Genomic DNA, 22982 nt, shown 5'->3' on the forward strand with positions numbered 1-22982 from the left:
AAGCAGAGGATCTCAGTTGATTTTTTGTGTTAAGGTATTTTTAAACATTATGCATATTAGTATTACCTTTTAGGTCAGGATTGTTAATTTAATGGTATTTTCGCTTGCTTGCCTTTCTCTTTTTCAGGACTACGGCGCAACGATGTATCTGGTTATGGAGTGGGACGATCATAGGCTGCTCTACAACAGTACGGAGTCAATAGACTTAAGGTCTGGTTCAAAACTTCAGCACATGGTCTGGACTCCGATCTGTACTTTGTCAACGTCAAGGAAGGCGAACTTCACCAGGTCACTGAAACGAACAAACAGATGCGCATCCATCCGAGCGGACTAACACTATGAGAAATATTTTTGAAAAATGAGATTTGCTTATTTTTCATGTTTTCCCATACAAAACAGAGAAATAGAGGTAGTCAAAATATTTTCAATATTTACCTCTCAAAATTTCTAAAAAATCTCCCAGGCTACCAAAATAACCTAAATGATTTCTTTTCCTCTGATGAAAATCAGAGTTTGCAAAAGAACACAGGTTACCCTTTTTTTTTTTTATAGATAATTTGTACACTTGCAAGGAGAGAATTTATACGTAGACTTGAATTGCTGGGGCAGAGAATAAGCACCCCTGGAACCTGTTTGACAGAGAATTAGAACCCCTACACTTGGTGAGGCAGAGAATTGGTACCCCTGGATTCTTAATTAGTGGGACAGGGATTTCATGTCCGACACTTGTTTAGTACCCCTGAAACTTACACGGGCAGAGAATTAGTACCCATACAACTGCTGGAGCAAAGAATTACTACGCCTGGAACTTACAGGGGCAGAGAATTAGTACCCCTGGAACTGTTGAAGCAGAGAATTAGTGCCCGACACTTGCTGGAGCAGGGAATTAGTACCCCTGGAACTTGCTTGAGCAGAAAATTAGTACCCCTACACTTGCTGGAGCAGAGAATTAGTACCACTGGAGCAGAGAATTAGGGAACTGCTGGAACAGAGAATTTAGTACCCCTGGTAAAGCTGGGCAGAGAATTAGTACCCCTGGTAAAGCTGGAGCAGAGAATTAGTACCCCTGGTAAAGCTGGAGCAGAGAATTAGTACCCCTTGAACTTGCATGAGCAGAGAATTTTGTCCCTACACCTGCTGGAGCAGAGAATTCATACCCCTGGAACCACAGGCTACCCAGACAGTATTATTAAGCTTATTATTGAGTTTTTGTCACTGTTTTCTCTATCATTTACTCTCCTTTTCTTCATCCTCTGACTGATCAGAGTAAATGAAATAAATGGTTATGACCTAACCTAGCCTCTGTGACTCTTTATTTTACACCCCATTACAAGGAGGTATATCTCTCGTACACACATGTTGTAATTAATTAGTTAACACAACTAATTATGCTAATCCGTGGACTTATCAGGGATTTTACGGTTGGTCAACATCGCGCAAGATAGGAAAGGTTACTAAAATTGGAAGGTAAGAAGCTCTACTGAAATGTTTTCAGAAATTACTAAATTGCTGCCATTCATGACCATTAATTCAAAATTTACTGCAGCAGTGTATTTCGATGGCCGAGGGGAGCCAGCTACTCTAATTTCAAACGTGTTTATGGTTGCGAACAGTGCAAACCCTGCCAGTGCCTTGCGTGCAGTTCATGGCATGAGGACATCTCTATCTTTCCAATGTTGACCAACCCTTGATAAGTCCGCGGATGAGCATAATTAGTTGTGTTGACTAATTAATTACAAGATGTGTATATGAGAGATAAACGTCCTTGCAATGGGTGTAAAATGAATAAAGAGTTTAGAGGCTGGGTTAGATTATATAACCGTTTATTTTATTTACTCCGATCAGTCAGAGCATGAAGACACAGTCCCTATATCCATAGAGGGACTGTGACGAAGAAAAGGAGAGGAACTGATAGAGAAAACAGTGAGAAAAACTCAATAATAAGCTTTTTAATACTGTCTGGGTAGCCTGTGCTGGAACTTGCCGGGTAGCACTGCTACACTAGCTGAAGCAGTGAATTTGTACCTGTTGAACTTGCTCGGGCAGAGTAATATGTAGACTAACTGAATCGCTGGACCCTTTTTGCTTAATTAATTTTATCAAATTGTGACACTTTACTAGGCCAGTATGTGGAGTTTAGTTACCAAGTGACTAGTGTACCTCACAATCTGCCTGTATTGTTACATATGAGCCACAATCAATGCATAAATCTTTTTGGGATTTGGGAGAATCAGTGAGATCATAACTTTGGTTGGAGTTGCAGCATTTGACATTTCTACATGGACACAACTTTTCTGGTCACAAAAAGTCATGCTTGAAACTCTGTCTACTGTGTAACTAATTGTATAATCATGACCTGGTGTCTTCATGAATGATTCATAGCAACCAGAAGCCTGCAAGCTTCACAAGTCTATGGACCTATGGGATCTCATGGCTTACGCATTCACTCCACACATGCTATATCAACACATAACAAATTTTGCTGAAAAAAATTCTCATTTTGTTATGAAATAATTAGGCCTAAATTAAGAATTACAAGGAATGTCAGGGAAGTTTGCAATCCAACATGTGTTGCATTTATTTTTATTGTACAGTGTCAAACTTTTCTATAACAGCCATTAAGGGGACTTTCCTAGAGTGGCCTTTACAGACAGGTTAATTAATGTACATGTCAATTGCACAGGGAATGAAGCAAAGTAGTCATTATAGACACGTTTTCACTATATACAGGTGGCCACTAACACAGGTTTGACTGTACAATACGTTGATGATATATTAAGACATTTGGAGTTAATTAGGACAACACTCATACAGTAGCAGACACAAGCCAAAATGTCTTTTACGTCAGACATATGGCATGGAAAAATGGATCCAGTTGGAGATGTCAGTGTCTATGAAGTACTGAAACAAGTTTTAATTCTATAAAAATATTAAGTTACACGCCTGAAGGGCACGCTGAAAAATATCTGAATAAACTTATGAGCCCAAGGTCGCGCAGAAGAAAGCAACTGAATTATGAAATTCATGGCTTGTAGGACGCATTTTTAGGCAAGTATGAGTCTGTGTCGAAATTCAAAACACACTGACCCTCCCCTATTGGACATTTCAAAAACATGGTGACCCCATATCACAAAAATAAAAAAATATTGTCAATGACACTATCCTCCCATTTTGCAGCGATACTAACTACTAGTACACACACGACATTGCATTCTTACAGGTTGACTAAGAAAATTCCATTGCAAGTCCAAATTAATCTTATACCCCGGCAATATGAAATGCTCCATCTCATAATGACTTTTACACATCTGACAGAAAACAACCCTAGGATCAAGACTATCATGTTTTACAGCAATCAAACAAATACTTTGGGAGAAAATTATTTTTTGAAAAAAAATGGGAAAAATTGCCCCAAAAATACATATATGAAAATTTCACCATAATTTATACAAATCTGACAAAGGTCAACCCTAGGATCATATATACAAGTTTTCAAGGCAATGGGATGAGTGCTTTCAGAAAAGATTTTTTGACAAAAAAACGGGAAAATTGCCCAAAAAGTATGCCAAAAAGTACAACTTTCAAAATTTCACCACAATTTGAAGAAATGTAACTTAAGTCACTATAAAGAGCATGCATACCAAGTTTCAACCACAATCTGGCCAGTGGTTACAAAGTTTTAGCAATTTGCAGGATTTTTCCTTTTTTCCCCCTTCATTTGCATATTTTTGACTTTGACATGTTTATTTCAACAAATTCACATCCCACCCTCGATGCACCTGTCCACCAAATACTAAGATGCTGGGTGCTGCGATTTAGGAGTTTTTAATGTTGTCAAATATACATCCGCACATAATAACTAACATACATACATACATACCGGTACATACATACAGACATACAGACAGACCATAGACCCTCCAAAAAACGCGGGTCTATGGACAGACAGACAAACAGATAGACATGCATACATTTTTACAGCTTTTAACCTCCAACAGCCGACCAACTTGTCAATATTAGCTTGATCAACTTGATACTACTGCTTATTATAATATAAATGGGAGTTAATTACATTCTAATTACAGTAAACAAGACTTGCTTATCAACATTTACGTCATAAAAAACAGCATATCTGTCAGGTTATAAAGAATCTTCAGCTGGTTATCTTTATCAGTATTTCATCCTATTAACCAAGCACACTTTAACTTTCAAAATAACATTGCAAGTAAGTTCTGTTGAATAAGTTGAGCCTGTAGGTACTCCGAGAAAGCACACAGAAGAGACAAATGTTTGCAACTTAAGGTTCCAAGACAAGAAATTTGACCTTTTTAATCTAACAATTCTCTAACGGTTAATAAGCTCAGAACCCCTGTAAAGTATACATTTCTGAAAGCTTAGATATATGGGAACATTTTGGTAACCACAGTGTCTCCATTGTTTACATAACTATCACGTGACACGGTAATTTGCATAACCTTTCAAAAACGGTTTTCCCTATGTTTTGTCTCAATACTTCAAAATATCTGACTCAAACTTGCTGGAATGCAAGCTGTCACAACGCTCTTCCAAAGTGTGTCTCAGATTTTTTATATCTTGCTTAGTTTTTTTGGAGCACAATTTTAAAGAAATCAACTACGCTTAAATTCACTGCTCTGGAAGTTTTTCTGGCATAAAAACTGTTGTAGAAGGTTTAAAAAAATTCTGAGACACACTTTTGAAGACCCTTAGGACAGCTTGCACTCACACAAATTTCAGTCACATATCTCAAAGCATTGAAACAAAACATAGGGAAAACCGATTTTTGAAAGGTTATGCAAATTACCTGTCACGTGATAGTTATGTAAACAATGGTGACACTATGGTAACCAAACTGTTCCCCTATATCTAGGCTTTCCGAAAATATACAATTTACGGGGGTTCTGAGCTTCTTAAACACTAGAGAATTGTTGGTTTAAAATGGTCAATTTCTTGTCTTGGAACCTTAAGAAGTTCAAGGTCATCAAAAGCATTATAAGGAATCATGTTACACTTTCATTGCACTGTTTACACAGATTGCATAATTGCTATAAATAGCACATGAGGAATCTTAACAGTCAAGCTTTACCATAAAAACCCTATCACTTTGACCACTCTTTTAATTGATCACTCTATTTTTTTCCTCAAAAAGTAATCTTATTTTATCCTTACCAAGTCAACCATAAATGGAAATTGGAACTTTCTCTTTCTCTATTTATTTGACTAACCTATCATGACAAACTGTTATAAGCAATTTCTTTTAGATAACATACAGAGCACAATATATGGCGGTTCAGAATATGTCAAAGTTGGGATTCAAGAAAGTTGCCTTTACATGTTTTAATCCTCCAAGATGGTAAGCATTTCACCATGAACTGTAAAAAAAGTTGAACTTTCTAATAATTCTACACTAAAATTATTTTGGCTTTGTTTATTTCATAATTAATTCACTAATTTGAAATTATATTGATTATTTTTTCTGGGTGAATTGATAGGGTTTATACAGTACAAGAGTTACATACAACGTAAGTCAAATTCAGTTAAAACATCAATTACCGTCTAAAATTGCATCAGTCCTATAAATAAGACCTCAGCCATGAACAGCACAATCATAATCTGCTCATTCACACAGGCAGTACTTGACTTTGAACAAATGACCTACTACATTTCACCTATGTACCAAATTTGAAAGCATGGCAAAAAGTACCACAAAATTTGCAAATTTCGCCTTGAGTTCACAGAGTCATCTTCAAGTCACTCCTAGGAACCTGCACACCCAATTAGAAAGTAATGGCATACATAGTTTCAAAGATTTTTTTAACCAAAAATGGCAAAAATTGCCCACAAATACAAATATGCAAATTGTGCCATAATTTTGATGAATTCTGTTTTGAGTTTTCACAAGGTACCTGCACACCAATTTAAAAGCGATCCAACCATTGGTTTAAGAAGAAAAGATTTTTTTACTAAAATGGCAAAAAAAGAAAAAAAAAATCATTAAAAATAGAAAGCATCAAATATTGACATCAAATCTATATGTTTAAATGAGTTTGGCCCAAGGTACCTAAAACCCAAATATGACAATGATCAGATGAGTAGTTCCTGAGTTATTGATTTTTGACCATTTTTACTTTTCTTCTACCTCATTAGCATATCTATGGGCCTAAATAGTTCATTTTAACAACGGCACATCTACATCATATATGGCATCACTACACCAAAAATTAGCTCAATACGTGCAGCTGTTTTTGAGTTTTTGCGTTGGACGGACGGACAGACAGACAGACATCCATACATACATACTTACAGACAGACATCTCACATACAGACTTTTTTCAACCATATAACCTCCCATTGCCATATATGTATGGCAAATGGGAGGTAAAAAAACAGGGTGACCCCCATGAATCCACCACCCCCAGGCCGAAGAAACTGACCAGTCCCTCAACACCTTGTTTATTAACACCTTGAATGTGCACTTTCAAAAGTTCACCACGGCACATAAGGCATGAAAAAGGTGTAAAATTTTGCATTCAACATTCCTTGAACTAATCAAAGTCTTCCTCTGGCACATCACCTACATTCCAATGGAGAAGCTTTGTAGCTTGAGAATAGACCGTTTCCAATTCAGCGCCATCCATTTCCACACATATGCTCGGTCTTCCGGAGTTTACTGCGGTTGTGAACACAGCACCTTAAAAATATAAAAATAAAACCATTCAATAAAAAATAGTGACAATGAATGTCACTGTGAGCTCATATATACGGACCTACATACATTCAGACGACAGACGCCGTGTTACACTATAAGCTCACATTGGTATGTAATACCAGAATGTGAGCTAAAAATTCAATTTGTGCAGTCAACACTAATAGGAAATTTTGGCCTCATAATCAAATACTCATTGTGACGGAGCACATCTTGGTAAACTATAATGTAAACAATGTATGCAGATTTGCTATGATGTACACATTTTCCACGAAGGCATGTGTAGAAAAGTATGCAGTGAACAAGTCATCAGTCGATGACTGAGTCCCCACAGGTTCAATGTTGTTTAAATGTTTGGAACTTATTATTATTTTTCACAAAAATTTGACAAAAACAGGGCTCATTTTATATCATATTATATCATTTTAAGCTCATTTACATAATTTTGGCAATGACAACTTCATTTGGACAAAATCCATCTACAGCCCAGGATGTATCTACACACCAAATACCAAGCTGATTTGTCCAGGAGTTCTCAAATTTTTGCAGTGGACGGACGGACGGACATACATACATATATACATACATACATATGGATGACGGATGCCGTTGTACTATAAGCTCACATTGGTATACCAAATGTGAGCTAAAATGGAACTCTATATGGGATTTTTGTTTCTAATTAATTTTGTTATACAACTTACAATGTATTTTATAGATGACTAGATATATGACAGACTTCTACATATATTTGCTTGACTAGCATTAACAAAAATATCGCAAACCTTGGTTGCAGATATTTGATCAAATTCCAACAAAGTCATCCAAGGGAACAGTGTACAACATTTTGATATTATGCAAAAAACAAATTATGCATGTTTTGCCTTATCATAAAATGTACAGGTATGTGCACAGACTATCACAAAATAATCTTTCTCTGAACTGTATGTAAAACTTGCATTTTTTGTATAAATATAATCACTGATGATAAGTCTCTCTATAATCTTACCATTACTTCTTGTGATGTCCAACACCCATCTCTTCTGGCTGGAAAACACACTTATGATGTTTTTGTACATATCTTCTTTGTGTTTCTTTTCTTCTACCATCCAAAGGTTATGGTGTGGTTCATCCCCAAAATTCAACTGTGTTGAATTCACCTGCCCATCTTCTGACCAGTAACCGATGACTATGCCATAAACTGACTTCCAAAGGGTCTTCTTCGCTATAGCAAAAGGATATGGAAATATCTGTTTAATAATCATATCCAAGTTTTTGTAAGATGACGCAATAATGTGTGTGAACCAGATTATCAGATAAAATATAGAGCAGCATCAATCTCAATCATCTGTGCTAGGTACTCATTTTCCCTACTGGTCAATTTGAAGAATTAAAGTAACGCCTACAAAACTCTCAGCTGAACACACATAAATCTTAATTATATTCACAGAAATAAAATAATCTTGACATTTTTAAGAGAACGTTGGTCTGCAAATGTGTAACATGTTCTCTAAAATATCTAGCATTTTCTGTATTTGACCCATTAGCTACTCATTAGGCCAGAGAAAAAAAATCTTGTTCATCAGATAGTTTGGGGTCAAGCTTCAGAAGCGGTGCACAAAAAGTTTTAATTTTTTTTCACACAAAATCTACCATTTATTTCATAAAAACAATACCCTGGTCAAGATTTTACAGCTCTCCCCAATAACAGAGTGAATTGTGTGCAGGGATGTAGCAGGACTAACATGTGTTAAACACAAAATGGTGAATATGAGCAATAGTTATGTGGATCCGCTAAAGGACGGGCTTCAAAAGCTCATGTAACAAACCAATTTTCAAAATTTCCAAAAAATAGAAAATCCCAAACCTGCAAAAGTAGAAGTGGCGATTTTGATGAACAGTAATTTTTTTTCCTGGCCTTACTGTTGTTTAGGCTTGTAAACTACGTACATTAATGATCCAAGATACCTTATGTGAAGGTTTCAGAACGGCGTTTCTCTGTCAATAATAGAAGTGTCAAACCTCAAAAAGTATAAATAGTGTAAACTAAGGACGATGTTTACAAATGCTATCTATTTTGACAAGACAAAGGCACATGCATATGTTTTGATTTTAAGATCTGCAAATTACTCGAAATCATGTCTAATTATTAACTAACGACAAATCTTAATGATAGGGTGTTCTCAGACATTTTGAAAATTCGACAGAAAAATATTCAATTTTGTATATAGGATCCTTTAATTAATTTGTTCAAACCTGTCCAAATCACAATGAACAATAATACTTCTGTAACACACAATTTAATGACCAAATTTATTAACTAATTCTGGCTTGAAAATAATCATGAACTTATTGCAAACAAATCACAGGTCCCATGGCCTTCAGGGTGAACCAACGTCAAAATAAGGCCACCCAGAAAAGTAATCCAAGCAAATGTTAACCATCCAAAATTCATATGATGAGCATTGATTTATTTTGTAATACTCAATTCAAAAGACATTTAACCCCTAGACAAAAACAAAGGCTATTTGAAAAAGGTGAATTGACAGTTTCAAAATTTGTTATGATGGTTCATACCAGACCACTTAATTTCACTGGTATTTACAGTTTAAAAGCCAAAGCAGATCAAAGCAGATATACATTATTAATACTATACTTACATGATTTGTTATTCTTCACAAAGTAGAATGCTTCTTCTGTACGAGTACACGTTTGTTTTAGGATAGTTTTTATGGAGTGAATTTCTTCCGTTTGACAAAATACCACAACATTGTAGTATGGCACACCGCAGTCCAGATTAATGGCCTTCAAAGTTGCCATCACTTGTTCAATATTCTCATCACTCACAATCTGTAGAAGTAAAGAAGGTAAATGCATGGTTAAAATTTGAGTATTACCATAAACATAACCATAGTCATGACATGGATTACTTCACTATTACTGTTTATATGTTTGTAAAACAATGTGTACATTAAGTTAAACATTTACAACTTTTTCAGAGACACGTATTGGGAAATTATCTGTATCCTTTGGCTCATGGCCAACTCAGGTTTTCAGTTTGAACTACAGTATCTTGTTCTAGTCTTGATAGCCTACAAAATGCCAAGTACGCTGTTTGTCAACTGAGCTTTTCAGTATGTTATTATCAACAAAGGAATTGAAATTCTGACTCATCGCTTTTCAACAATAACAATGCTGTCTTTAAGGATGAGATGCACCTTTAACGGTACTAATTTTGAATCCATCCTTAAACACATCATGTTGATAAGCTATATAATGGGTATTTCATCACGCTTTTGGGGACTTGAATGAAAAGAAAGAGTATTAATTGCGGCACAAAGTGATCCCACAGCAGATATAAAGGGTGTTCTTAAAATAGTCCTGAGTGCATGATGTGCATCGAGCCTGACAGCTGCAGCTGGTGTCAAACTGCACAGTATCTCACCCAGAAATGCAAAGTATTTTTCACACATCCACCAAGCTCAGAATTTACACTGACAAGACAACACATGACCAAAATTGATTGGCTAGCTCTACTTTATGCTATACAAATAAAATTCACCACATAAATGAAGTACTTATTAGTTTTGGTCCCAAGTACATTATGTAACTCAGTATGACAAAAATAGTTTTAGTTACGAAAGTGTGTTTACAGAAATGACGTCACCGATAGTCTCCGCAGTTAATGAATTCAGTCGTCAAAAATAACATCACATTCAATCAAAATTAGTGTTTTGGTAAGGTTATCTAACATTGTTCTCAAGGTTGCAAGACAAGTAATTGACCCTTTTAATCTAAAAATTTAAATACAAAGTTTTCTGTGCTTCAAATTTTGTGAGATCTCTCTTACCTCATCCATATCAATTAGAGTGAGTTCTGCCCCTGTAAATTCTGGACAGCAAGCTTTTATCTCCTTTGCGGTTAAAGATACAACATCCCTTGGTGCCATCTTGCCCAGAGAAAATGTTTGTGTGGTTGGAATCTTGAACATTTTCTCCTGCATCTAGAATCCCTCGGATCTTTCTGCATTCGTTCACCATTTCGGGAGGTATTCCTCTGCTAAATGATAGCTCTTTGAAGCGGCTCAGATATTCTCTGCTGGCATACTCTGGCAATTTTTCTGAAAACATCTGCCAGGGCATGTGCAGCTCTTTCACCATACTTTCCTGTATGGTCTTCAGTTTCTTGACTTCCTTCGCCTCCCTGTTCATTTCTTGCAAGGTCATTTCTCCATCTCTAATGTTTTGAAGGAAATCACTGATGGTGTCATCATTGAGTAGAACGAGGTTATGGAACAGATATACTGGTAGATCTGGCTTAGTCATCATAGTTTTCTTATTGAGTTTTTGTCCTTTAAGTGTGCCTGTCTCATATGCTTCAAACACATCATCGAGGGTGCTTGCAATATCTGGTTGAAGCTTTGCCAGGTTAAGGATTGTTTCTATATCTTTGCCATTCTGTGAAGGAAACAAATACAACATGTTGACAAACCTACAATCAAACATCAATGCTGTGAGACAAGCTGTTTTGAAGATGATTTTTTTAAAATTGTTAACATCAATATAGTTGTAAGCAATATCATTATTAGAACAAACCAGAGTTTTGCATTCCCCTTGGGTCTGATATGTACACAAAATTATTAGACAAACTTGTTTCACACAACATTACAACTTTAGTAAGGAAGATCACAGTAAGACAAAGTCTTATTTAGCCAGAAAAATATGGTGTCATTGCATTCATGTTGAGTGACACTGCAACATTACTTCATTTGTGTCTGTGTCCCACTACATAACACCAGGTGTGACATAACAGGGCTCAAGATTATTTGAACTGTAATCAAATGGTAAATGTAGACCACCAAACCTATTTTCTGGTTCTTCAAAGTGAAATAGTGTCAGAAGTGTGAAATATCGAATGCTCAAAATATGTTCAAAAATATCACCTGTACTGAGAAATACTGGATTCAAAATAAGTACCATTAAACGTGCATCTCATCCTTAAAGGGGAACGTTACCCTGATTTTATAAGTTGATATTGTGAACATAATATAAAGGGCATGCAAAAAATGTCCACTACACTAACTTTCACTCACGCATAGTGGAGATAATGACGCACGCTAACCTGGAAGTGACGTAGGTTACTTATCGCGTCGTCAGCTAGGCTGGGCTATGTACAATAGGAAGCCATATTTGCCCCGTTAATAAACAGTCGGAATAAACTTTACGTTGACAGCGTGTACTTCGCGTCAACTGCAACATAAGTAAACTACGTCACTTCCGGCTGAATTTGCCAAGGCGCTATTGCCGTACGGAGAAGTGAAAGTGAATGAAAGCATCGGAATATTGCTATTTCAGCCATTCTCATTGTATTCTGAAGTGTAAAATCTTGGGTAACGTTCCCCTTTAAGATGGAAAAATTAATGACACTTTTTTCAATTTAGGGTAACATACCGGTCTGTTTAAAACCCCTCATGAATTTTTAGCTAATTTTCTGTTGCCAATTGGGGGTACTATATTCGGATGAATACCGTAGCGATTTTTGGATACAGGACAACTGTCAATTTCTAGTCATGTGTTGGTATAAGGGTTCATCTTTACTGCAATATGAACTTGTATATTCAAGATGATATGAATCTAATTGCATTTTTAAGTCTGTCAAATTGAAGATTCAAATAATCATAAAAATTTCATCATTACCTGTTGTAGGATATTCTTACATGATTTTCTCCATTCTTCAGAAGCTGTATTTTCAGACGATAACCTGTCACGGCACAACTGGACCTAATGAGAGTAATGGAACAGTCAAATAAATGGCACTGTCAGTCAAATTTTAGTGGATAATTCTTTAAAGGGAGGGGTGGACAAGCCTGATTTATACATAGATATCTTCTTTGGGATGAGTTATTAAATAGAAGTCATTTTGGTCAACCAAAAGTAACGTGATTTTGCTAAAAACCCAAGAAAAAACTGTTCCGTAGTGCTTCATAGTTTCTCAGAGGGAGAAAGCTACAAACAAAAGCTCCATTTTTTAGCAAACCATTGTTAGCAAAATCGCGTGATTTGTGGTTGACCAAAATGTTTTCTATTTAGTAACTCATCCCAAAAGAAGATATTTAGAAGACTTCTTTATTTGCTCACCCTTCCCTTTAATAATACAGTGATGTTATCATGATAATCAGTGCTCCTGTATGTTTATGCGCAACACTTCTGAATAATTTTCCTTTTCATATTGTGATACATCTTATCACAGTAAGTATAATAGAAAAGTTTAAATAACCGGCATGTTAAATTAGCAAATTCCAACACCAAGCTAAATTAGCTAAAAAGCAATGCTAGCTAAAAAGACTGATTTTACGGTATCTTACCTTCTCCCTTGTGCTTATCTTATGTACAAGGTGCTGGATATCATTGTGTCGGTTTGATAGCCACATAGCTGCTTCTTCCGATAGGTCACAATATATTTTACAATTTCTGGATTTAAAGAGTGGTTTATCCTTGTACTTCTCACTCATCTGTTTTGTCGCAGTGAAGTTGTGTTGGCCCCCAAGTATAGTATATTCATATCCATTGACCTGGAAAAAATATTACATACAAAATACTTTATTATAACAGTAACATCTAGCTTATGGTTATACCCTATATTTCTGAACAATTTCCTTGTTGTATTTGGTTACATGGGTTTATGTGTTACATGGAGATAGATGTACACAACATTGATTAAAAACATATTCTGTTATAAAAATTGATTGGAGGACCACATCAAAAATCCTAGGCACACTTTTCAAGCATATACCAACAATTTCTCATCAGGCCAGAGAGAAAAAATTCTTGTTCATTGGATTTTTGGGGTCAAGCTTATGCAGCTGAGTAAATTTTTTTAACATTTTTTCTTCAAACCAGCAGAATCTGCCACTTATTTCACTTTTTATGATAACTCAATCAAGATTTTGCAACTCTCCACAATAACAGTGTGAATTGTGTGCAGGGATGCAGCAGGACAAACATGGGGCAGGCTCCAAAAGTCCATTTTACCAACCAATTAAAAAAAATTCCAAATCTGCAAAAGTAGAAGTGGCGATTCCGATAAACAATTTACTCTCTCTTCCTGGTCTCAAATAAATTTCCTTTAAATTTCCTGCCATGTGGTTCTTATGTAAATAATGACAACAAAATGAACTTAATGCCACATATCTGGGCTTTTGCCAATATATGAGAGAAGTTGCATTCTATTTCTAGGCATTCATCAACTTTACAGATTTTGAGTCATGGGAAATTTTTAGGGATTCTGCAATACCATATGATGGAAGCACCAAGTTTAGGCACTTATTTCCCTTGATTCAAAATCTGTAAAGTTGACGAATGCCTAGAAATAGAATGCAACTTCTGTCACTATTTTTGGCAGTTTTTGTTAAAAACCGGGAGTGATATAAATGGAGAAACTGAACCTCAAAGCTGGCACATATGTAAAAATCAGCCTTGAAGAAATTCAAATGTTGAGAAAGCTTAGAACTACCAGTATGTGGGCAGCAATTCATACTTACGTTATTCTTATTGAACTGCTCCTTCCTTAAATCAACCAGGACAATATATGGACTGTATGAGTCATCGGTGAATCTTTCCATGCTGTTGACAAGTTTTGTGACGAAATAGCTATCCACCTCTCTCACTTGTTTGCCAAGTTTTAAGTTACACATATGTATACTGAAAATACCTTCAGATAAAAAAAATATATATATACCGTCACTATCACAGTGGTGCAAACTTTTATCGATTGGGTTTATCTGTACCATTACAACTTCTTGGGTCAATTTCTATTTTTTGGGGTCAATGTCCCGAGACCCCTGCCTCGGTACAACCCTGCTACATGTTACCAACTTGAGATTGTGCATCATTTATCACGTATACACCATTGGCATTGTCCCTGTGAATATCTTGCCCAATCAAATTTTTGATGTGATATTTCTGATTTGACAGTGTAAATTTCACATAACTGCACCCCAAAGAGATCCCTGTTCAACACAACAAACATCAATGGTGCTCTAAAAATAGTGCTGTGCGCATGATGCGCATTGAGCTTGGCCGGCTGCCGGAGAGGAACTGCATGGTATCTCACCCACAAACGCAAAATAATTAGTTTTCACATGTCCACCAAGTTTGGAATTTACACAAAACATCCTTACCAGGAATTGCACGGCCTTCCACAAGCTGCTGCATGGAATTGTCTGCTTCAACTTCATTTGCAGGTACACGTTTTCTTTTTTTCTTCATCAAATCTGGTATACTGTCACCACTTCTTGGTCGCTTGTTCTTGTTCTGTTTATCACCATTACCAGTACTGGGGTGATAAGAAATGTATTAATAACACCGCCAATGATACAGTGGTACTAACATTTGATTAGAATGAGTAAACACAAAATCTATAACTTGGAACTTTCTCAAAAATAAAACCTGCATACTTTAAAAGGTGTATTATTGTAAAATTTTCCTGAGTTGAAGATAACCTAAAGCTCACAGCTGAAATGTGTAGCAGTTCTGAAGTTTTTGGCAGTGGACTGATATACAAACTCACATACAGACACTGGACATCAACTAAAAAATAATGTACTATAACTTTCATACATGCATAAGCTCATATTGGTATACCAAACGTGAGCTAAACAAAAAAACACACACAAGTTCACTGGTTCAAATCTATCATAGACTGTATAGGGAACTGTCCATGCTTCTAGTCAACTTTTTTGTTTGATAACTTTTGATACTATTCAGTATCCTATGAATGTTCAAAATAGATATGAAATTGTCAGTGACACTATGCTTTCCAAAAATGAATTTTACCAATGACACCTTTATAGCTAGGAATTTGACCAGTCTTTCTACATTCACAGTCCTATGAAATTGTAAGTGACACTATGCTTTCCATTCATCTGCATTTTTTTCTAGTTCCAATTACAATAACACCTGTCATCCAAAGAATTATGAGTTCTGGTTCACAGGCAAAAAGCACAAACTTCTCCCCATTTGTTTTGATCAATAACTTTTTAGTACAGATCACTACTAACAAAAGTGGCAGTACCGACTCTCTTCATAACTTACCAAATGTTGTTAGAGTTGTTGATTGGTTCAGGAGACAAGGATCTTCTTTCTGTGGAACTGCCTGATGTACTACTAGTTGAGCAACTTTGACTACTTGATGGACTGCTAAGTGGAGACTCACTGTCAGATAGTGACGAATCTGTGTCCATAGACACATCTGGTGGAATTATATCTGTCTGCTCCTCTGTATGATCACTGGCACTGCTCACTAGCTCATTGTATTTTGTTACAAAGTCAGCTGCTACAGTTATGTCTCGAAAGTTGCGACAGAAGTCATTTCGATGCCACTCAAATTCTTGACGATATAGAGTGTGGCGATGATTCTTAAAGTGAATCTGATACTAAACAACCGGTGAAAAAGGAAAAAAAAAAACAACACAAGGGAAATAGAGTATATACAGTGTCATGTTTGACATGTCAGCATGATGAGGGGATACATGAAGTGAAACCTGTCATTACAGACATCACTTTTATCAGGAAACATGTCTAATAAGAATAATTTTTAAGGAAAAAATTCAAGATTTCAATACAATATTACATATCTATTGTAAGTACAGTTGTACATGTCTTCATTAATGACTGTTTTTTTTTTTGTTTGTGATGACGTCCTTATAGGGGAAGTTCACCAAGGATGATTTTCACATATGTGGTAGCTCTGTGGTCACTTACCCAGGAAAAACTATTTTCACCATTTATAACTTGCAAATTTGTTTCAAAGAAACGATAAAAATAGTACAGGAAGTTGCCCATGTAATTTGAATCATGGGAAAAAAGCTCCAAGCTTGGAGCTTGCATGATGTGATATGGAAGGGACCATCTCCGGACGGGTATGGCCCTCACATTGTCCACTCACAGTAACACAGTAGTAAACAGCAACACAAATCTGACAGGGGACAGTTCACATATCCAAACTTAGCACATACGGAAAAATCATCCTTGGTGAATTTCCCCTTTAATAAATTGGCTCAAAATCAGGGGAACCATATGAGAGCTAAACCAATAGAGAGAAGACTTTCATGGGTAAAGACAATTAAACTATGGGATAAGAGAAAAAAAAAACACCTAAGTTATGACAAAATGTCAGAAATTAAGAAAGAAAACAAAGAGTTAAGGGAGTTCAGGCTGCATTCTGGGATATTCCAAGATGGACATCCAGGTTAGAAAGGAGGAAAGGATCCCTGGTTGAGTTTCTACTTCCACACATTATTTGTGAGAGTGCTCGCTCGTCTTAAAGGCAATGTGCACCCTCAGCGTTAAAGATCAGTTGGTTGAGACGGCCAGAGGCTGTGAGAGAGTCTATGCAGAGGGGCACATGTACCAGTGTTTCATCTAGAGAGGGGATGGGGGGATTCCCCTCTGTTGACATGTTGGCACCCCCTAGTAATTTGTCAAGGGGGACCACCCCCCAAGAAATGTTGCCAGTCACAACTTACAGATACAAGTAGAACACATGCACTGGTGAATCCCCCCTATATTTTCTGGTGAAGGGGGAAAATCCCCCCTGCTGATGCCATCCTGGATGAAACACTGATGTACATATGACAAGACCCTTCACAATGATAATGCTCTGAAAATGCTCAGAAAACTTGCTTATTTTTGTGGAAATTTTGCACCAGTAGCTGCTAGAACATTACTACTCTGAATGGCAGGAGCTTTTGTTGGGAGCTTTTCTCCCACTAAAACTAGGCAGCCATATTGAATCAGTTTTTTTCTTGGATTTTTAGCAAAATCCTGTGACTTGTGGTTAATTACTTCAAATTAGTAACTCACCAAAGAGAAGATATCTATGTATAAATCACGCTTGCCCACCATTCCCTAACTGGGTGTTTTCTTCGTTAATTTTGGACATTTTGTCTTTAACTTGCATGTTGTTAGTTTGTTTTCTCTTAGTCAATATGTTATTTGCCTTAACCTAAGTATTAAAAGTAAAGTTGTAAAGCTAGATTTTCGACTGCAACTAATAATTGTTTCCGGTTCCGGTTCCGAAGGGAGCACGTGAACTTTGTGTGCGATTTGAATGTAGTTTTTTTGGACGTTATTTTGTATATTTCTTCGTCCAAAAATTGGCTCATCAAGTAATTTTGGTGGCAGTGAAGTGATTCATGTTCGTTTTTGGAGTTTTTGCATTGCTGTGACTGAACATTGCGAACTTAGAAAATCGGAGAGGTGCGAGGCATACTGACGTGACAGCCATATTGGATTTTTGCATAATCATGCCAAGAAGCAGTAGTCACGCCACCGAATCGAAAGTGAGATCCAACTCCACAACTGACCCGAAAACAAGACTTGGCTCTACATCTAGGTCAAAGAGACTAGAGTCTAACAAAGCTGAAGATTCATGGACATGCGAAGTTTGCAAAGAAAATTTTATGAATGATGACGACGAAATTGTCCAGTGTGAGTACTGCTCGAAGTTTTACTGCCGCTCATGTTTGAATATATCATCAGAAGAATATGAAAACTTTAAAAACCCAGCTCTACACTGGTTTTGTAATCGCTGTGAAGAAAAAGTAATGAAAAATATCAGACTGGATAGTGAAATTGAAGCCAGATGTTCGGCGTTTTTGAAGTCGATGGAGGACAGAATCCGAAATTTAGAAGTACGTGTAGAGACAAAAGTTGACGAAGACGGAGTAAGAAGGGTAGTGGAAGAATATATAGAGAAACAGGGAAGCCTAAAGATAGACAATTTAGAGGAGTCAGTACACAAGAAAGTCAAGGAGATACGTGAAAGCTCAGATAGAGAGAAGAACATGATCATTTACGGTGTAACTGAGCAAACCAATCCAGCTCCACTAGCAAGAAAACAAGCCGATACTGCTATTGTGAACGACCTAGCCGATCTTATTGAAGCGGATAGTTCACAAGTAATCAACGTGGTTAGATTAGGAAAGAAAGAGACGTCAAATGAGCGAAGACCTAGACCAATGAAAGTTACAATGGCAGATGTGAATGCAACGAAAAAATTCATGAAATGCCTTCCTAAACTTCGAGAGGTACCAGATAGTAATCCACTCAAGAAGGTTTCTGTATCTCATGATATGACATTAGAAGAGCGTGAAATCAATAGGAAACTTTACTTGGAAGCCAAGGAAAAGAATGAAACGTCATCGGGGGAATACCGATACCTGGTAAGAGGACCACCATGGGAAAGGAAGCTCGTGAAGGTCAAAGGAAAAGAATAAAGGACAACTTTACACCTGAAACTGTAAATACAACTGTAAATATTAATTTTCAAGCTGAACCCTTATATTGCATTTACACCAATGCTGACAGTCTAGTAAATAAGTTGGATGAACTGAAGCAGTGCTACATTGAAAATACAGAGAACCCATCACCAGATATCATAGCCATCTGTGAAGTTTTACCAAAAAATCGGAGATATCAAGTTTCTCTAGCTGAATTTGGTATCGATGGTTATGACCTGTTTCCAACAGACTTTCCCGGAAGTGCACTAAGAGGTATCCTGATATATGTTAAAAAGAAGTTGGCAGCAGAACAAGTGGAAATAGTCTCAGAATTTAAAGAGAGTGTTTGGATAAAGATTGATCTTCATGGAAGAGACACTTTGCTTATTGGATGTATATATAGAAGCCCATCAACAGATAATCACAGCCATCTTCGTACTCTGCTGAAGTCTGTGACTGAAGGCAGTATGAACTTTTCACACTTGTTAATTTTGGGTGATTTCAACTATCCAGACATCAGTTGGTCAACGTGGATGGCAAAACACAGAAACAGTACAGAGTTTTTAGAATGTCTCCGAGACTGTTATTTATACCAAATGATCAGCAAACCCACAAGGACCAGAACGAACTCAGAACCATCTATTTTGGACCTGGTCTTGGTAAATGATGACAACTACATTTCTGTTATTGACTACTATAGCCCGCTAGGCTCTAGTGACCACTGTATCTTGGGAATCGAATTGAACTGCTACACTGATCAACACTTTGAGCCTAGGGTACGATATAACTACCACAAAGCAGATTATGCAGAATTACGTAAAGAACTATCAATAAATTGGGAGGAACTATTACAGTCAAAAAATACAGAGGATGCTTATTACCTGTTCATGAATAGACTTAATGTAGCTATCAAGAAGTGTGTACCAGTGAAAAAACAAAATAACCACAAGGGAAAGACACCACTTAACGAAAAGACTGTCCAGTGCATCAGAAGAAAGCATAGACTATGGAAAAGATATCTAGAATCAAGAGATCCAGCCAAATATCGAGAATACTGTAAGAGTAGAAACAGATTGAAGAATATTATCAAAAACGACAGAAAGGCAAGAGAGCTTGATATTGCAGAATCGGCTAAAACAAACAGTAAACACTTTTGGCGATATGTAAACTCTAAGAGGAAAGTCAAGACAAATATTGCAGAACTACATGTAACTGAAGAAGGTGAAACAGTTGTGGGAAGCAGTGATGCAGAAAAGGCAGAGATACTGGCAAAGTTCTTCTGCAGTGTATACACAATAGAGTCCGATACTGATAGTAGTTTACCCTCCCTTGAGAAAACCTATAATGGTGAACAATCTAGTGACAGTCTGTTTACTGCAAAGGAAGTTAGAGACCTACTACTGAATTTGGATGTTTCAAAGTCACCTGGACCTGATAATATTCATCCAAAGTGCTACGAGAATTAGCTGATATTATTGACACTCCACTGTGCATCATTTTCAACAAGTCCTTTTTGTCTGGAACGATACCGAAAAACTGGAAAGAAGGTCAGATCTCAGCCATCTTCAAAAAGGGATGTAAACATTCCCCATCAAACTATAGACCAGTGAGTTTGACCAGCATAATTTGCAAATTAATGGAAAAGTTAATACGTCATCGAATAGTGTCACACATGAGCAGAAATAATTTATTTAGCAACCAACAATTTGGATTTATTGGAGGAAGATCCACAACACTTCAATTGAACAATGTGATTGACCACTGGACAACCATTTTGGATGACGGCGGGGAGATAACAGCGGTATATATGGACTTTATGAAAGCCTTCGATAAAGTACCCCACAAGCGTCTCATTATCAAAATTCTGCAGTATGGAATAAGTCACTTAACATGTAATTTGATCCAGGAATTCCTGAAAGATCGTATACAAAGAGTCTGTGTTAATGGAAATTATTCAAAATGGCATGCCGTTACAAGTGGGATTCCCCAAGGATCAGTGTTGGGGCCTGTCTTATTTGTGTTATTTATAAATGATTTGCCAGATTGAGTGAACTCAAACATCTATTTGTTTGCGGACGACACAAAGATTTATAAAGAAATCCAGAGTGCCTCAGATGCCGATGTACTTCAAAGTGACCTGAACAGCCTTGTACTATGGAGCAACAAGTGGCTCTTAAAATTCTATCCTGACAAATGTAAAGTACTTACAATACATAGTAAAAGGAATTTGTTCAGTGCAGATCCTACACTATGTTCATAAAACGATGGGACTGAAGCTGAATTAGAGATTGTCAGAAAAGAGAAGGATATAGGAGTAACTATTGACAGCAATTTAGAATTCGATGATCATATCCAGACTCAAGTGAATAAAGCTAACAGAATAGTTGGTCTAATAAGAAGAACATTTAATTATCTGGATAAACGCACTTTCAAACTCCTATTCATAGCATTAGTGAGACCAATTTTGGAATACAGCTCCAGTGTTTGGAACCCATATAAGAAGAAAGACATAGACTGCATAGAAAATGTTCAACGAAGAGCGACGAAGATGCTCCCAGGTTTACAGAATTTGACATACGAAGATCGTCTGAGGATTTTACAATTGCCAACACTTAGATTTCGACGTCTACGCGGCGATCTCATCGAGATGTTTAAATTATGGCGGATTTTATGATAGACGGGTCACAGGGAACTTATTTCAACGTGCTGTATACCTACAAACCAGAGGTCACTCATACAAGGTGGATAAAAAACTATGTCGACTTGAGCTCAGAAGAAACTACTTCACATCAAGGATCACTGACATTTGGAACAATCTTCCAGAGCCAGTCGTCACTGCAACATCAATCAACATGTTCAAAAATCGCGTGGATAATTACCTAAAGAATCAACCAATGAAATATAACTACACTGAGCAGTTTATTATCAGAACCAGACCGGACAAGACTACACTAGCTGACATTCCAGAGCTGAACATAGAGGCACTAGGGAGCCTGCGTTCAGAATCAACATAACATAACATAACATAACATAATAGCTCTAGCAAAACAGTCGCTTGTTTTCTGATACACGCCGACCGTAGCTGCAAAATTGTAGCGCTACGGTGAGGCGGCCGGTGATTTTTGTTCTTTTGCGACTACTGGTGAGCGAAGTCGCAAAAAACCAAAAAAGCACCGACCGCCTCACCGTAGCGCTACAATTTTGCAGCTAACGCCGACCGGTATTATGGCCGGCGTGTAGTGGAAAACATGCCACTCTGATTTGAGAGCCAGTATGTAGAGTACGCGTGAGATCATACTTGCTTTGCGTACGGTACATGTCTGTGTGTTTCCGCCGCGCCGGGCCATGTAACGCCGGGAACGCACGGACCTGAATGCCGAGCAAGGGATCGTATACACGGCTGTGTATCACCGTGCACCATGGCAGTACCACAGATGTTCCAGCGGTGCGTTTCCGGGGGCAAACGCTCTATGCTCCACGCATACACACATATGTGACATGAAATAACAACTTCCACGTCGACGAAAAAGGGAACACTTACCTTGATGCCAACTTGCCCGAGGCCGTTTCGGTTTTTTGCGTCTACGTCCAACTTCTCAACAGCAGAAGTTGGTTGTTTTGCACTGCGACCACCTATCGACAGCCGGTGTCCAATCTTGCCACTTGCACCACTCTTCTTAGGATCTGTGACATACACAAACACTTCTTCCTGCCCGTCTTCTTTCACGAACCACCAATGCCTTTTCACTGTCATCTTCGTTGCTGAGTCTTCGCCGCACTGATGATGGTAGCGACTTCTCCTCGTGCTTATGTACAATTTCTCCGGCCCAGGGTAGCCTAAATCGGAGGCTATTTTGCATAGCATTTCTTGGCCGTACTTCACACTTCATTGTTCATAGAGTAATGTGTATATTTAGGCGTGAACAAGCTTGTCGCAGAGGCGGACGACGGCCACACCACCCCAACTGCGTCTGCGAA

The 22982-nt window shown here is 37.3% G+C and overlaps 2 protein-coding genes across 2 annotated transcripts in view; one reads left to right on the top strand and one right to left on the bottom strand.

Annotated features, from left to right (window-relative positions):
• Window positions 1-22982, top strand: part of LOC139131532 (glycine receptor subunit alphaZ1-like) — a 95764-nt gene that overhangs the window by 29305 nt on the left and 43477 nt on the right. The window lies entirely within an intron of this gene.
• Window positions 5711-22869, bottom strand: LOC139131528 (uncharacterized). The gene is made up of 10 exons (XM_070697622.1): window positions 22546-22869; window positions 15817-16151; window positions 14904-15058; window positions 14265-14434; window positions 13089-13295; window positions 12421-12504; window positions 10575-11181; window positions 9385-9574; window positions 7734-7949; window positions 5711-6709 (listed from the first exon to the last, which is right to left on the bottom strand). Exons 1-7 carry the CDS (start codon window positions 22867-22869, stop codon window positions 10585-10587), a joined length of 1872 nt encoding a protein of 623 aa, XP_070553723.1. The 3' UTR covers window positions 5711-6709; window positions 7734-7949; window positions 9385-9574; window positions 10575-10584.

This window comes from Ptychodera flava, chromosome 4, assembly GCF_041260155.1.
Source record: "Ptychodera flava strain L36383 chromosome 4, AS_Pfla_20210202, whole genome shotgun sequence".
Classification (NCBI taxonomy): domain Eukaryota; kingdom Metazoa; phylum Hemichordata; class Enteropneusta; family Ptychoderidae; genus Ptychodera; species Ptychodera flava.